General features: G+C 55.2%; 2 protein-coding genes across 8 annotated transcripts in view; both read left to right on the top strand.

Annotated features, from left to right (window-relative positions):
- Positions 1–16,865, top strand: part of HNRNPM (heterogeneous nuclear ribonucleoprotein M) — a 115,363-nt gene that overhangs the window by 24,108 nt on the left and 74,390 nt on the right. The gene's annotated exons all lie outside the window — the stretch shown is intronic.
- The window catches only part of SH3GL1 (SH3 domain containing GRB2 like 1, endophilin A2), a 31,492-nt gene continuing 14,881 nt past the window's right edge, over positions 255–16,865 (top strand). For 2 of the 6 annotated variants that reach the window (XM_075523892.1, XM_075523890.1), the window contains exon 1: positions 258–449. In XM_075523892.1, coding sequence (XP_075380007.1) covers positions 405–449 — 45 coding nt within the window. In that variant the 5' untranslated portion in view covers positions 258–404. Of the gene's footprint in view, positions 450–12,005; positions 12,167–16,865 lie in introns of those variants that run through there. The other 4 variants (XM_075523893.1, XM_075523894.1, XM_075523889.1 and 1 more) reach the window with 4 other exon arrangements.

Here is a 16,865-nt window from a genome sequence, read left to right as displayed (position 1 = left end):
CGGGCGGCGGCTTGCAGGAGAAAGAGATGACTGTGGCGGAGAGACGGGACCCGGCAGGACCTGTCGCTGTCGCGACAGAGGGCGCCTCCCCACCCACCCACCCCCGCGGCTCAGTCGCAACGTGAGGCGGCATCGCCCCGCCGGCAGGGGGCGCGGCGGCACCACGTGGCGGGCAAGGCGGCGCTCCGGCAGGCGCGGGCGCGCTTCTCGGTGGTGCCGGTGGCGGCGCTCCGCCGGGCCGGCAGGGGGCGGGGCGGGGCGGGCGCTTCCTGGCGGCGGCGGCGGAAGCGGCGGCAGCGGCCGGGCCGGGCTGGGCTCTGCTCTGCTCTGCTCCGCTCCGCTCCTGCGTGCCGAGGCATCCCGCCGCCCCCAGACGTCCCTCGGCGGCCGGCAGAAGCGGCAGCATGTCGGTGGCGGGGCTGAAGAAGCAGTTCTACAAGGCGAGCCAGGTGAGGCACCGGGAACCCGCCACCCCTCCCGCCGCCGCGGCCCGGGGGTGGCTGACCTTCCCTTACCAGCGCCCGCTACTCCGCCTCGGTGACCCCCCTCCCGTTGCCGCGTGCCCGGGCCGGCTCGGTGGTGCCTTGATACCCGCCGTTATCCCGGGCCGGTGCCCGTCCGCGTCCGCCGGGCATCGCCCCGCGCTACCCGTGCCCGGTGGTCCCTCGCCGATGTCCGGTGTTCCAGCTCGGCACCCCTCGTTATCCCGGTCTCGCACCTCCCTGCCGGCGCCCGGTTCTCCAGCTGCCCCCCGACACCCCCCGCTTTCCCGGCCCGGGGGCTCCTGGCCATCCCGGGGCTCGGTGTCCCCCGTCCCCCCGCCGTGGCGGGGCAGGACCAACCCGGTGCCGGCTGCCGGCGGAGCGGGGTTCCGCACCGTCCCCGCTGTGGCTCTTTCGGCTGCTCCCCAAACCCTCGGGGGAGCCTGGGGGGTCCCGGGGCCGGTCCCGTACCCCCGGGCCGGGGCTGTTGGGGGGACGCCAGCAGGGAAACGTCTCCGTGGACGGAGGGTCCCGGGGTTTGGGTGCCGGCCGCGTCCAGGTGGGTGTCATGGTGGGGGTGTGCTGCCCACCATCCCCAAAAACGGTCCGTGTCCGCAGCACGGGGACGGATCCGGCCCGCTCAGCCCCAGACCGGTGCTGGCTTTGCGGGCGATGGCGGTGAAGCACCTCGACAACCAAGATGTCCTCGGACTTTCAAAGCCGAGCGGGATTTTAGGAGAAAGGCCCTGGAAGGTGGTGGCCGTGCGGGGTTCGAGGTTGGAGCTGGGAGTCACGGGCCCCGTTAACCTCGGTGGCAACCTCGGTGGCAACCTCGGATGGCAGCTGCAGCCCAACCTCGGGAAGCTCCCGCTTCCTGGCAGAGCAGCCGGCGGCAGGATTTTGGGGCTGGCGACAGAGCCCGGATCCCCGGCTCGCACGGGAAACGGACGGGGGACGTCGGAAAGAACTTGTCAGATGTGCGATTTTTAGCCGAGTGAAAATCGATCCCGTCATTGATTGCTCCGGCGGTAAACAGGGAGTTTGTGTCGTCCTAAAGCCGAGGTGGTTAGGCGTGGCTCCTCGCAGCTTGGGGGGCTGCGGCTCTCACCCCCCCCGACGTGGGACCCTGCTTCTAACGGGGTTCGTCAACACCTTCTCCCTCGCCCTCTGCGTGAGGGGTGGCCGTTCCCGATCCCCCCGAGCAGAGTTATCCTTCCTGCTGCTCGCGAACACCGCCGAAATTAACAGTTGGGATTTTTTTTTTTTTTTAAAATGTATTTTTAGAACCATTCTGGAATCGCAAATACTCCTCTGCTTCCCCCGGTCGCTGCTTTACTGCCCCTGTTTTAAATTGAAGATGAATTTTGCACAGATCTACCATCAGACCGTGTTTTCCAGGCACAAAGTTTAAAATCCTTTAAGCTCAGCTCAAGTATGTTTGCTACGTGTGTTGCCTCCTTTCTTGGCCGTGTTTACGAAAAAGCGTTTTGCTTAAACAGCAAAGCAAAAGAACGGATTCCTTCAGTCGTTCCCCCACCCCCTTTCTCGCAAACCCCTGCGTCGTGGGGGTTTTTTACGACTTCCACGGGGAAAGGTTATGGTGAAAACTCGGCGTAGGAGGATTTTGCTGGCGTGGATGTGCCGTGGTGGTGTCGCAGGGCAATTAGAGGTGAAAGCTCATCGATGACTCAGGAGTAGCGTGTTTCTAAAGTCTAAAAACGTCATTTTAAAAGCACCTGATGAAGCCTTTCTTGGGAGGATTTGTTGTAAAGTGAAATCATATGTGGTCTTTGGTGGTGGGTTGTGGTTTGTTTTTTTTTTTTGTTACAGGTGTCTTTTTTTTTTTTTCTTAAAAGGAACCATTTTGGCTGCTTGTGGAAAAATTAAACCCGGCGCAGCTGTCCAGGGAGAAGTAACTAGCCCAACGCGCAGACTTGGTGGCCCGCTCACCTCTTGTGTGCGCGTGCTGGAGCGCTTGGACTGCGCTGGGTGGTGCGTTAAATCGGGAGATAAGGTGTATCCGCAATTGCGTCCCGTGTATTTGCACCTGCATCGTGAGTTCTTCCGCGGCTCTTGTTGCCGCGGGGTTTTGGGCGCTGATTTAATCCGAAGGAGCTGGGTTTGGTGTGAGGTTTTCCGCCGGTATCAGTGAAGCGACTCGCTTTGCAGGGACAGGAGGGACGCAGTCCTCTTTCGGAGGCGCTGCCACCCCCTTTGCAGTGCCCCGGTGACGGGGACACAGGTATCTACGCTTTGGAGATGCTTTATCTGGAAACTGGGAGTGACTGGTTCCAGTTCAGCCATTTTTCTGCCTTCTCTCCCTTTCCTTTCCACCCTCCTTCCCTTTCCCTCCACCGGTCCCACTCCTCAGCCGCCCCTTGGCTGAAGGAGAGGAGGATTAGTTATTTTTTGGCTCCCTTAAAGCTATTGGATGCTGCCAAAACCAAACATGTGGAAGATCTTTCCTAAAATGTTATGTTTTGTTCCACGTCTGTTGTTAATTGAAGGAAAACGGAGCCAGGACCAAGGTCTGCAAGGACCTCGGCACCGCTGGAGCGGCAGGTTTGGGATCCCCCCTGCCTCCCCGCACGACAAGGGGGCCGGTTCAGCCTCCGAGGGAGCAGGGCTTGGCTCGTGGGCTTCTGCCGTCTGATTCCTGCTGGCCCACGTCTTCCCTGGGTGAGGCAGCCGGGCGCCCACACGCAAGAGAGAGCCGAGATAGTATCCTGCAAAAAAAAAAAAAAAGTCACGCTGGCAAATGCTGCAGATGGTGAGCAGTTCTATGTGTGCGTCCAGAACAGGTTTTGCTAGTTCACAGCAAAATGTTCTTTTAAAAAAAAAAAAAAAAAAAAAAAAAGCCGTAGAAAACATTCTCGCAAAAGGAAGGAGGAGAAACAACAACAGCAGCAGCTTTGAGCTCCAGCGTCGCGAGCTGGGAGCAGGGTGGGAAGTCCCGGTGCAGCCCCTGCTTGCAGGTGTGAGACCGGCTGATCCCCGGCGCCGTCCGCCCTCGATCCGTCAGCATCCAGTCAGGAATTTGCAGGAACCTTGTGGTGTAGAAATGGCTTTGTACGCACCAGTTGCTTTTTATACAGATCGGTCTAAGTCCTAAAAGCCTGCAAAACTTGCCGTTCACCGCTGGATAGGGCAGGCTGCGCAAGCGGGGCGCCTGCCCGTGCCGTTCCTGGGAAAATCTGGTGCTTATTGAGTGTAAGTGGGTTCGTCGCTACTTGTACGTAGGGCAGCGGCCCTGCCTGGCACCGGCGGGTTTATCAGCCGCTGGTTCGAAGGGACAAGCCCTAGGGTGGAGGCAATGCTGTTGTGATACGGTGGTGGTAAATGCGTCCCCTCCCTCTGTGACAGCAGGACTGTCCTACCTGGGATTATACACCGCCTGACAGCGTGGAGGCAGGAGAAGCAGCGCAGCCTGCTCGTTGGGGACGGGTTTATTCCGGGGAGCGGTGCCCTTATCTGTCGCCCACGTCGGTGCGGTGTCACCGTGGCTCCCGGTGCGGCTGCTTTGGCTGCTGCCCCGTGGATGCGGGGAGCGTCCCTCTCTGCCAGGCAGGGCTGACGGGCTGCTCCGCTCTGGGCAGTCGTGGCTCGGCAGGTGACCAAGGCACGGCGAGAATGAGCTTGCCAAATACTGTCGTTTCAGGTAGAGCAGGGCCCTTCTGGGGACGCAAGACGCGGTTTCGTACGCCAGCGGTTCGGCTCGGGGAGCGGGCTCAGCCCGAGCGAGGGTGAGCGAGGGAAGGAGGCGTTGCTTTTTCTTTAAACCAGCCTGGTATTCATTCATGAATACCTAGTATATCATTGGTATACCACCTAGGTATATCATTCAGCTGTCATCCTGAACAGGATTAACACGCTCCCAAAGCCTGTGTCGTCCAAGCCTAAACCCTGCTAGGCCTGCCTGGGCTTAGGAACCGGGGTGGCAAGCAGCGGCTCATGCCCTGCTGTTGCCTGGCAAGTCCTGGCCCGAGACACAGACCAGCAACCTCCTCCTCCTCATGCAAAGTACAAAAGCCGTTTTTCTGACAGGAGGAGAGGTGAGTGCCAATTAAAACTAGCGAGCCCTTGACAAGCACGCTTTTTCCCGAGTTTGATGACCGCTCTCAAGACTTCCAAAGATATTTTTGAACGTGAATACCTACCGCTTGCTTTCTGCCTGGCCCGAGAGCCCGGGATGTGCTCTGTAGGCTCCGACAGCCGTTTCAGCCCAGAAGGACCGCGTGGTTCCCCAGCTCCGTACGTCGGCGATGTACGCTTTCCGGCCGGTTGTTAACGAGTCCTAAGAGCTTACTTCCCTGCGGCTTGGTGCCCAGGTGCTGCGACGCGACGGCATCTGCTCAGGTGCAGAGGAATCCGCTCCTAGGTGTGCTGCACAGGGGCCGGCCGGTGACAGGGATGGAGCGCAGTCGGCCGGCAGGGATGGCGTTTCCCCCCCCCCCCCCCTTTTTTTTTTTTGGCCTTCATGGTCATTTGCTTTTGCTCGTGCTGGATTGGGATTTCCTTTCTTTCTCTTTGGGTGAGGTTCTTTCTGCGGTGGCTTTGTGCCATGCTTTCAAATTTGGTTTTTCCTCCCTTTCCCAGATGATACCTTTTAACAGCTACCTTTATTTTTATTTTTTTTGAGGTTAAATCAGTCCTTCTAGCATATGGCTCTCTGGGGCTTTCTCTTGTAGGCATGAGATGCCTTTCCGCTCGCAGCCTTTGCTCTGGACGCGGCTGGGCGGTGGGTTTCTCGGGACATCACAGATGCGCTGTGCAGCACAGGATCTCTCGCTGGAAGAGAAACGAGAAGCCCAGCGTGCAGGATAACCTTCCCTATGGAAAACCAAACCCACGAGGCCCCTTTCCCTGGCCGGAGTTTGTCTGTCGGTGCCCTGTCTTGCCGCAGATGGTTTTGATTGTGCCTGCCCTCCAGCTCTAGCTTGCTCCCGCTCTGGTGGAGACCGACACACCCCGAGTTCGTCTGCGCGTTTTTGCTCCAACTCGCCGCTGCCAGAGTTTAAACCGTGAGAGGAACGGTGGTTTAAACCGTGGTTTAAACCGGAGAGGAACTGCGGAGCCGGGAGAGCAGAGGGTCGTGCTCCCGCTGCCGACCGTGCTGCAGGGCGGTTGTCGCAGCGGCAGAGAGATCGTAGACTCATAGGATGGTTTGGGTTGGAAGGGACCTTTACAGGTCACCTAGTCCAACCCCCTGCCATGAGCAGGGCCATCTTCAACCAGAGCAGGTTGCTCAGAGCCCCGTCCAACCTGACCTTGAATGTTTCCAGGGACGGGGCATCAACCACCTCTCTGGGCAACATGGGCCAGTGTCTCACCACCCTCATCGTAAAAAATTTATTCCTTCTATCTAGGATCATCTAGATCTATTAGATCTTCACCTGCTGCGGCTTTTTGGCCAGTGGATGCGAGTGGAAGCTCTTAGGACAGTGCCAGTGCCCAGAGACATTAAAGTGGGGACACAGCCCCCTGAGACAGGCCGGGCTCTGCTCCGCAGTGGCATGAGAACTTCATGCTGACTTGTCTTCAATCCTCCAGCAATTAGTAAAGCCAAGAGTGGACCTGAAACGCTCTGTGCGGTGGCTTTTCTGCTTTCCCAGAAAGCTGAGCCGAGAGGCGCGAGCGTGCGCAGGCAGCAGTTGGGCAGGGCTGCCTGCCCCGTCCCTGGGTGAAATCCTGGGGAAGAGCTTGCTGGTGGCTGAGAGCACCCAGGAGAACACCCAGAGCTGCCAATGGAGGAACCAGGCACCCGAGGGGGGGTTGAGGTGCTATTTTGGGCTTACGTGTTCTTTTTGAGCTGTTCCGGTGAATCTTGCACGCCCGTGCCGTGCCACCGGCAAGCAAGTCAGCCCGTCCCTCAGCGGCAGGGTCCGAGGAGCAGGAGGAGGTGCTGGGAACAGGTCGCTCCTCGGCTTTTCTGCCGCAGCGGTGGCTGCGCTTTGATGACGAAGGCAGAATGAGGACCGGGTGCCGCAACGGCACGGCGAGCAGGTAATGCCTGGGGGAGGTCGTTGGCAGTGTCGGGCTCTAAGTTCCTTATCTATAAATGGGAATTTGGACTGGGGAGTCAAGGGGTTTTGCTGATTCCTGCCAGCCTGACCTCCCCTCCCACAGCACCTGGGGTTTGCTCTATTAATATTAACCTGGGCTGGAGTGCCCTGCAGCCTCCCTAGTTTATCTTTCAATATTAATCTGCTCCTGAGGCTGGAGGAAGGCCGGATTTGCTCAAGCGCAGTGTGACGTCCCGCCTGCTCAGCTTGCCGGCCGGGGTCCGTCCGGGAGGGAGTCGTATTCGGCAGTAGCCGTCATCCTCGCCTGACACCCTGGAGCCCGGAGCAGTTTGCCGTCACCGGAGATGGGTGTTTCGGTGATGCGTGTGTTTGCAGATCCACGTACGGCAGGTGAAAAAGCGGAGGAGGACGCACGTACTCTGCTTTCGGCAAACCTCCGAGGGAAGGGGACTAGACCTCAGCGCGTGCCGCTTCTAGCCTAGGCGGTGATGATGATGACTGAATACTGGCAGAGATGCCTGCTGTCTCGTCTAGCTAAAATGACTGCGCGCAGGATATTTTCATATTAACTCCCTCTCCTTTTCTTGCATGATTTGTCGTCGATGAAACGCCTGGCACGGCGACGTTGTTCAGCTGGTTAATCATTGTCGGAGCTGAGCTGAGCAGCCCCGTCACGGAGCTGTTTTCAGCTTTTCTCGGTATTGTTCAGCCTGTCTGGAGTCGCAGGCAGGGGACGGCTTGTGTCTCTGCATCAGTTACTTTAATGTGGCATTTTTTATTTCCTTTTAAGATTGCTTTCACAGCCATCGGGCTCCAATAGTAACGAGAACTCAGATTCTTGGAAGGCAAAGACAGAAAACAGAGGTGGAAAACTCCAGCTCTCCGCACCCTGCTCCGTTTACTCCCCTCCTCGTTTCTAATGTCAAAGAGGGAAAGTGTGATCCTGCGTTTGCAGCTGGGGGAATCTGGGACGCAGGAAGGATACGTGACTCAGGGCTGGGGCGGATCGTGCGGCATTAGGAGCGCTGATTCCTCGTCGTCATCTCGCTCTGCGTGGTGATGCCTGCCTGCCTGCCTGCCTCAGGGCTTTCTGTCTAAAATTATCTATTTATCTAACTATCTGTTTTCACAGGTTATGGGTGAACTGTTGAAAGTGGACGGTGCCGAGGGGGATGGTTTCTGCGCGCGGTGGAAGGAAATCCTTCCTCCCTCTTCTCCCTGCCAGTACTTTCCTCCTGGGAAAGAGCAAAACAGGGATGAGATCAGGCAGGCTGGCTTGTAAAAGCTGATTCATTTCTTTAGCACTCTTTTTTTTTTTTTTTTTTTGTTTTGTTCCTTCTCTCCCCCATCCCTACATATGCCAGTGCCTTTTGCCAGGGCTCGCAGCCCTATCCAAGCCCTGGGTGGTAAAACTGGAGGGACGGCAGCCCATGCTGGGAGCAGGGCAGCTCCTCCTGCCCGAGACTGCAGAAATACCAACGTAAAAATCAAAATTACGGACGGGCTCAGAGCCCCTCGGGGGGGGGGAATTTGTGTGCAGTGGGGTGTGAGGGGTTATGACAAGACCTGAGCCTGCTGCAGCCTGCATCGATGCTGCTGTCCCTTCCGGAGAAGGCTGCTGGTTTGCGCTGTTCCCAAACCAGGATGCCGAACTTACAGAAAAGACCAGAAATAAAATAAATCCGTAATCCAGAAGGTCTCGGGTTTGTAACGCCGGCTGAACTCATTCGCATGGAAACTCAGCGATGCATCTAGACGCTGATGCTGTTTCATAAGACTCCCGCGTTGCAGAGGGCTGCGCTTGTGGTCCTTTCCATCTTTTTAATTGCGCTGATTAAATCATCAGCCTGAGCTGTGAAGTCAGGGGCCTGGAGCTGGAGCTCCTGTCAACGGGGGTGACTTTTCCTGCAGATCTGCTCCCTCCTGAGCTGTGTCCCCACTGCCGTGGCTCTGTCCCAGCCTTCCCCCGGGGAGCAGGGGAGTCTGTGCCGAGCCGAAGCGGACGGGGAAGAATCCGGGCTCGTCAGGCTGGGAAAGCCCCGCAGCATCGCTTAGCTTCTCTTTTCGTAAGCTGTCGTGTGACGTGACTTAGTGCAAGATTCAGCCCCTCTTGGCCTCTCGCTGTGATTATAAAAGTGATAATTACATTTTTTTAAAAGGTTTCCTTTTCCTCTTCCCCTTGGCCCCCCCCATCCCTTTAGTCAGCGATCCCATGGCTTTCAGAAACAAGTTCCTGTTGACGGGAAAGGGCCGTGTTTGGCCCAAGCTGGAGGGATAAACAAGCCGCTCTTGGGATCCTCTCCAGCGGCTGCGTGGTTTCACCGCTGGATGTGGGTTTGCTGATATACGGAATCATAGAGGTTGGAAAAGACCTTTAAGACCATCGAGTCCAACCGAAAACCTAACCCTACCAAGCCCACCACCACACCATGTCCCTAAGCACCTCATCCAAACGGCTTTTAAATACCTCCAGGGATGGCGACTCAACCCCTTCCCTGGGCAGCCTGTTCCAGTGCTTGATAACCCTTTCAGTGCAGTAAAATTTCCTCATATCCAGTCTAAACCTCCCCTGGTGCAACTTGAGGCCATTTCCTCTCGTCCTGTCACTTGTGACCTGGGAGAAGAGACCGACCCCACCTCTCTACCCCCTCCTTTCAGGCAGTTGTAGAGAGCGATGAGGTCTCCCCTCAGCCTCCTTTTCTCCAGGCTGAACAACCCCAGGTCCCTCAGCCGCTCCCCATCAGCCTTGTGCTCCAGACCCTTCCCCAGCTCCGTTGCCCTTCTCTGGACACGCTCCAGCCCCTCAATGTCTCTCTTGTGGTGAGGGGCCCAAAACAACACAGCGTTCGAGGTGCGGCCTCACCAGTGCCGAGTACGCCGACCGTGCTGACGTACCACCCGTGATCCACCACCCGTGATCCACCACCCGTGATCCACCACCCGTTGCTGGGGGTGGGTTTGCTGGGGGTGCTGGCGAGCTCTTCAGCCTGCCGGAGCGCGGCCCCACCGCGCTGGGGCTGTCCCGGGGGACACGCACGGTCCCCCCGAGGTCCTGGACCTGCCCTGCTGCCCCTCTTGCAGCCGATGGAGAGTCCATCAAGAGGGAATCTGGGCTGCTCTTGCTTCCGAGAAAAGCCTCCTAGCCCATGGCGTGTGTAATTAGCTTTGTTGCCGATACCTTATTAATAGAACTAGTCTTTTTTTTTTATTTTAAAGCCACTGGGAATTTTAGAATCTTCCTATCTCATATTAACTGGCTATTAATAAAGTTCATGATACTGTCACTAATTAGATTGCTTTTCTGCTCAAAAAAAAAAAAAGTTAAATGCATCTCCATAATGAAATTCTGTCTTTCAGACAGAAGATAAAATTTGCATGATTAAAGCTTTAAAGGGCTTTTTCTAATCGAGAAAACGCTTCATAATTCATCCTAGAGCTTGAAAACCAGGCTGTATCTTCTTGTTGGCCCAGACTTTATTCATCAGTGATAATTTCTTAACCAATTTCTTGACCAAATTGGTTTTGGCTTTACAGGACTAGCTATATTTAAACTTAATCTTGCCACCTCCGTGACGAAAAAGGCAGAAAAATGGTAAACGATTCTCTACGTACAAAGCAAATCCACTGCGTAAGAAGGCGCTGGTCTTGCCAAAAGGGTTCCCCCCCTGATTTTCTTCACTGTATAGCTCCGTGGTGGAGCATTTAAAAAACATCTTGGTTGCTGCTGACGCGTGGCTGTGCCCGTGGTTTTGGGTGGACTTGGGGGGCACTGGGCAGGCACAAATCCGGAGCGCCAGATGTTGGCGTAGCTGTTCTCGCAGCAAAGCTCCTCCTAATTGGCTTGGATGAATTTTAAAGACCAAGGGAGTCCGCGCTTTTGTGCTTGACAGGCGTAACATAATCTAAATGTTATCTACCAGAATTTCTGGTACACCTATTGCTCTGGCTGCAGGGCAGAAAGGAGATAGCGATCCATCGATAGCATCATCTGCAGAGTGAAAGCAAGGTGCTGGGAGGGATTTTTTCACATTTAAACCATTCTGAAACGACTTTTAGCAAGCGTTCATGATGCGCAGCAAGAAAAATGATGCATCGTCTTGCATGGGCTGGACGCATGAGAGAGTACCTGGATGTGGGGAGGCCCTGCGCGGAGCTCTTGGAGGAACCGATGTAGGAGCAGGAGTTTGATCCTGTCCGACACCCGTTGCCGGATTGCTCCCGGCAGTCTTGCGGACATCTGTTCCCTCGTTCCCACTCTCCTTTTCCTTAGGATGCTGTGCTCTGGTCTGATAGCCACTAAGCTTTTCCTAGTATTCAAATTAACAAGGAAAACGCGTGTTTATAGTGTTCTCAATTATTTCTCTCCCTCTTTGATGTTTGTGTACGCTGAGATATCGCTAAGCCCGTGCTGGAGTTTTCACTTGGCCAACGCTGTCCGTGTTAAACGTGCTCTGCGTGGGGCTCCCTCTGCCCCCTCCGAGCCAGGAAGAGGGGTTTTGCCTTCCCTTTGGTGGAGCTGAGCTCCTGCCTGAGCTCAGCATCTTTTTTTGATCTCCCTTGTGTCCGTAAACCTGCCTGGGAACTCACCTTGACTCTTCCCTGAACTCATTAACGCTGTCTGCCACCCAAAACTGAATGCAGCCGTGACTAAACTTTTTAGGTAATTGCTCTACGTGTCCCGTCAGCCTGGCTTGGTCTCATCACGCTGCAAATCCGGACGTTCTTCTGCCTCCTTCCCAGTTTCTTGATAGGCTCCAGGCTCTGTTGCTGTTCACGATTTTTCGCTGGGTGATGCCGGTTAGTGTCATGCGCCCCGGGGAGGTGTTTTTTCATCTGTCTTGGTTTGCATGGGGAGCAGAAATCCCGTCTGCTGCTTTTTTGCAAGCTGTCCTGCGGCCGTGGTGTTTTTCCCAGAGATGTACAGGTGTCGTAAGCCCTCCTGTTCCTTTTTTTTCCCCTTGCTTTTTGTGAAATCCCTAGGAGCAGCGTGCAGGCAGACGGTTGGGGCTGATCCTTGGTACGCTGACCGAAGGACCGGACTCCTGAAGCTTTGCAGAAGAGGAAACCGATGGTTGCAATTACTAGGAGGCACTTCTAGTGCTTTGTACTTTTACATCACATCTAATGAGCGGCTCCAAGTCTCAAATGCCAGGAGCCGCTTGCCTTTTTCCCCTGGGTCTGCAAAGGTCGGGTGGAGTTGCTGAGGAATGATGGCTCAGCAGCTTTGCAAAAGTCAGGCTGTGATTCACTGAGGCTCTTCCGAGATAGGACGTAGGGAGGTTGGGCAGGAAATCTGGATGCAAGGCAAATATTCCACGTTTCCCCTCGGTTTAGTGGACTTCCTCTGAATTGCTGTAGTCATTGCAAATGGGTGAGAAGGGCATTGCTGGGGGAGAGAGGCAAGCTGCTGCTTTTTTCCTTATGTGTTTTTGTTTTCCCTGTTAACTCGACCCGATTATATATCTATTTTTTTTTCCAGCTGAAGAGAAATTATGTCTCATTGGGTACAGAGCATGCGAGAAGTAACTAATAATAGGAGAAAATATCTATGATGCAAATGGCTGTTGCTGACTGTCGGGAGGTGCCCCCTTCCCCGCAGCAAGAACATTTCAAGTGTCTCCCTGCGGTGAGAGCTGCATGTTGGAACCTTTCTCCTCTGGGGTGAGTCTGCTTTTAAGGCAGCGTCGTGCCCTTTTGGCAGGCTGGCCCGTCCCTGGCTTGGCATTAGCCAGGGCAAGCTGAGCAGTTGGCTTCTGCTCGGGGAGGAAAGGAGGCACCGTCTTTCTCCTGCTGGAAGAGTTAGCTCGGAGAGCACCGAGATGAGCACAGAGCATCGTAAAGAGGGATCGCAACCGGGATTTTAAATACTGTCACGCTACAGACGAGGAAAAGCCGAATCCCCCGAGCAAACCGGGAGCGGCTGCATTGCAGTGCATATCTATGCCCTTCTCTGGCCCGAGCTCTGCGAGCGTGACCCGCTGGCTGCTGCTTCTTAAGTTACGTTTTTTTTTTTTAATTCATGCTGTCCTCATTCCTCTGAGCCCATCTGCTGGATGGAGATGAGTCATTCGATAGCGCTTTGAGTAGGTGATTTGACAGGTGGCTTTCTAGAAAGCTGTCTTTGCAGGCGGCAGCTCGCTCTTTGCAGTTTCTACATGATAAGATTACAACCTGAGGTCACTTTGAAGGCTTTCTGCCTCGTCGGGAGGGAAGGGAAGGAGCTCTTCATTGTTCTGGGCTGACCTTCCTGCTCAAAATCAAGGCAATTCCTCCGGCGTTGGGTGGAGAGCGGCTAGATCCCATCTCAGATGGTGAGGGGGTGGAAAGCTCGGTTTGTTTCTAGACACGTTTTCCTGGTGCACGTGTCTGGAGGCAGCGGAGCACCTCTACGTGCCTTTGCACGAGTACATCGCTGGTGCTTGGGTGGCGAGCCTTTGACGGGACTGGCCCTCTTCGTGAAAGATGGGAACAGGAAAAATAAGTGAAAGGAAGTTCAGGAGAAGATTGAAGGTTGGATAACAGAGTACAAATGCTCCTGTGAGCTATTTAGCAGGGAGATCAGACAACGTAGGTGGCCAGTGGAGCAGTCAGGTGCCCCAAGACAGGTTGGATCAATAGTAGGGCTGACGTTAGAGGTCTTGCTCGGAGGGCGAGAGCTTCGGCTGCCGTTCCTCCTTCTCTGGTTTGCCCCACAGCCCAACGGGGATGTGAGAAATAGCGAGACGGTGTCTGCCAACTCACATCCACCTTCCGTTTTTAGCTCTGCTGTTAACCTGCTCTTGACAGTAGGCAAATCGCTTCCTCTCGTACTCTTTCCTCTTTAGCACTTGTCGGGTCTTCTCTCCTTCAAGTGGCAGCTTTTGGGGTGAGAAAGCGCAGTGGGTGCAACGGCGCTCAGCCTCGCGAGGACCGCGGAGCTGCTGGGTGCCTCCGATGCCCCAGCTATCCGGAGCACGGGGATCTGCTAGGGAACGTGCCTTCCCCTTCGTTACAAGGCTAGTGGTAATTGTTCATCCCCTATTCCGCACAATAAATGCTTAGATCTGTTTTCTTCTCCTTAAAGTAGGTCAGAAGTTGCTCAGATTAGCGTGCGCTTTGCTGTGGGCGTGCCGATCTCTCCTTGAACTGGGGTGTCTGCTGCCTCTCGGCAGCACCCTTCCTTAGGAGAGGATGCCTTCCATTTTTAATTAAAAAAAAAAAAAAAAAAAAAGCTTAAAAGCCTCTAAGGAGGCAGAATACAGTCAGATCTACAAAGCTGACGTGAACAGACAGAACTGCAGGCTGGCTGGGGAGAAAAGGGGTGTGCGCAGCATTAAAGCTCTCGGTGGGTTTGCAGCCGCTGCCGCTGCTCCCCGGGAACTGGCCGGTTGTCTCTTCCCAGTTCCCAGCCCCGTGTGCTTTTGTGGCCGGGAGCTGGAGACGTACCCGAAATGGTGAGTCCTCGACACGACGTACGCACGCTCTGGATCCCAACCGGTGTCTGCTGTCGGACCAGCACCTTCCAGTCTTGCCTCGTTTCCAAGGATTACGCCAGGAAGGTGACAATTAACTTTTAATGAGACGCTTTGCGTTGGCGCGGACAGGCGGCACATCAGAGCTCAGACATCTGCAGGGGATTGCCACCGGCTTTGAGACACCTCCCAGTACGAGCTGGTTCTGCAAGGAGCCTCTGCGGTGGCAGGGACGTGCGGGGTGCTCGGGGAGGACCCCCGGGTGTTTTCCAGGGGGTTTCTGGCACCGCTGAGCTCCTGCCTCTCCCGAGCACGCTGTTAGAAACACAGCGTGTTTCGAGGAGGCTTTTTTGGGGCTCTGCAGCCCTGCCATTCCCAAGCCCCGCTGACTGCAGCCGAGTGACTAAACCCGTTTACTACCCATCTATTTTAAAGCTTAAATACACACGCAGCAACAGAGTAAATTGTCACGTTGGCTCCGTGGAGCTGTGACCGCCCAGCTGCCTCTTACACTGTGATGATAAAGCCACGGGTGAAGACGACCGAAAATTACAGTTAATGCCAGGGAGTCACGCCTTGCTGAGCTGGAGCCGTGGCGATGGCTTTATTTAGCTTTTCTGGAGCAGCCCATAGATCTGTGCCACTGGGCACGACTGAAACCGGGCACGAGCGATCCCGGTTAGCCCTGGTTTTCCTTAACTTTCTTCTACGTGTCTCTACCAGGCCGTGTGTTGGACTCCAGCCCTCTTCATCTGGGGTTCAAAACATTTACAGCACCTTTTTTAATTATTTTGTGGGCTGGCTTTTTCCACTGGACTTGCTCTTTCCTGGTGAAGGGAGCCAGGGTAGAGCTGCTTCTCTGTTTGCTCATCTGTGGGGTTTTTTTATTTCTGGAAGGGAACTTTCTGTTGAGAGGCAGAGGGTGGTGGGGAGGAAGAGGAAGGCTTTGATAGACCAGCGTCTGGAGGGATAAGGTTTTCATTCTACTGCAGGCAACTGTTTTGAATGCGAGGATGGCGTAAGTTTGATGTGTTATAAATAGGGCTGACTGTTTGCTATGGAAAAAGAAAGCAAGTTTTTTAAACAACAACAAAAAAAAGTCGTTTTTGTGTTTCTCTTGGTGTGTTTTGCTGGTTTGAGGCTGAGGGAGTTAAGGATAATTTCCCATTTTAAAGTATCTAAAGGCTAAAGAGCAGAATATCAAAATCAGGTATGTAAAGTCCCACGGGAAAGCTGCTTATTAGCAGAAAACGACCCCGACGCATGGCTCCCACATCCACGGTTGGGCAGACGAGGACCTTCGGGGTGGGGTGTGCTGCGAATCTGCCCTCCTCCGGGTTCTGGGGTGCCTCGCAGGCGTTCCTCGGCTGGGGGAAGTTTGGCTGATGGCATCTTCCCTCTCAGTTTGTCATGAATTTTACCGATGATGCTGTACAAAAATCTCCTTTTTCTGGTTTTTTTTTTTTTTTTGTTGGTTCTTTTTTTTCTACGCATCTTTCACACCACCAGCAGCCCCTGGGAACGACGCAGCAAGGCCATGGCGCAGAACAGCCCATCCCATTGCTCCGAGCTGCCACTGCCCATCTCCTCTCGGGGAACAGCCTCATCTACTGCTCACAAAACCTTTCCCGATCTTCTGCGCTCCTAAATATATCCGGGCCAAGCACACTCGCTGCGTGGCAAAACGCGCCGGGCACGGCCTCGCGCTCCCGGCAGGAACGTTAACGGGGGGGATGCTGCAGCCAGCAACGAGGGGAACGCGGCTTTGGGGTGGGGGCGGGTGTGCCAGGGTCCTTCTCCAGGCCTTTGGGATCTGTTTAGGTTTCGGTGACGGCGTGGGCGGCACCAGATGACCGATACCTGTCTGTCTCATTCATCTGGTTCCCGTAAGGATGTCCAGCATAGCAAAAGACGGACACTCGGGTTTATTTACTGCCGGCTTGTCCTGGAGCTGAGCAGCAGTTGAGCAGATGAGGTGAAGGAACGTTGGATTTTGAGGAGAGGTGCGTGGATTTTGTGTCGTAAGTTGGGAGCGGCTGCGTAGCCCTCCCTTGTTTCTCTCCCGCTCCCGGCTGTAAAAGAGAAGCCCTCTTCATCGCGCCTTTCTTCCCCTTCTGCGTACGCATACCGTTCCTGCCTCTCCCCGTAGCCGACCTCCCGCCGCCGCAGTTAGTTTAAACAATAGGTCTTTCATTTCTGAAGATCTTCCGCCGTGCGCAGCCCTTCGGTGGGTTTTGAACAGCGAGGGGAAGTCGGATATCGTTTGTGTTCCCACGCCCCTGCGAAGGAAACCGATGGAAGCCCCCGTGAGTCCACGCTCTTTAAAACGAGGCTGCAGAAAATGCGAAGCGTGGTCGGGAGCGGCCCGTCCGTGGCAAGAAGTGGCCGAATCTCGTCCCTCCGGACCGGTTCTGCGGATGAAGCAGGCTGGATGCTGTGCTCCCGGTGATGCTCGCTGGGCTGCGAGCCGCCGCGCCCCGGCACGGCGCAGGAGCCCTGCACCCACCTGGAATTAAATGCACCTCCCTGCTCTCTGATCTCAGGTCGGAGCTATCTAGGGCGTATTTTAACTGCCAGTATCCTTTTAATTAAAACATGGATGGGAAGCAAGGGATTGATTCCTGGCTTCTCTGTTGGAGTTTGCACGTACAGTCTGCTTCGGCCCTCTTCCCCCGCCCTGCGGCGTGGTTTCGTTGGGATGCCACGTAAACGGCCGTCCCGTTTTGAAGCAGTTTTTGTCTCGCTGGGCCGTGACGCCCGACTGTATCGCCTTGTGCTAATATTTGCTCCAGGAACCATTTGATTTCGGCTGCTGTGGCAGTGCAGCTGAGGGCTTTTGCTCTGTCACTGTGCCCTGCTCCTCTCTCGGAGCTGCGGCAGGGCTTGCTTCAGGTTTAATATTTTAGTAT

Source organism: Mycteria americana, chromosome 24, assembly GCF_035582795.1.
Source record: "Mycteria americana isolate JAX WOST 10 ecotype Jacksonville Zoo and Gardens chromosome 24, USCA_MyAme_1.0, whole genome shotgun sequence".
NCBI classification, from domain to species: Eukaryota; Metazoa; Chordata; class Aves; order Ciconiiformes; family Ciconiidae; genus Mycteria; species Mycteria americana.
This window is presented reverse-complemented; position numbering and strand designations above follow the sequence as displayed.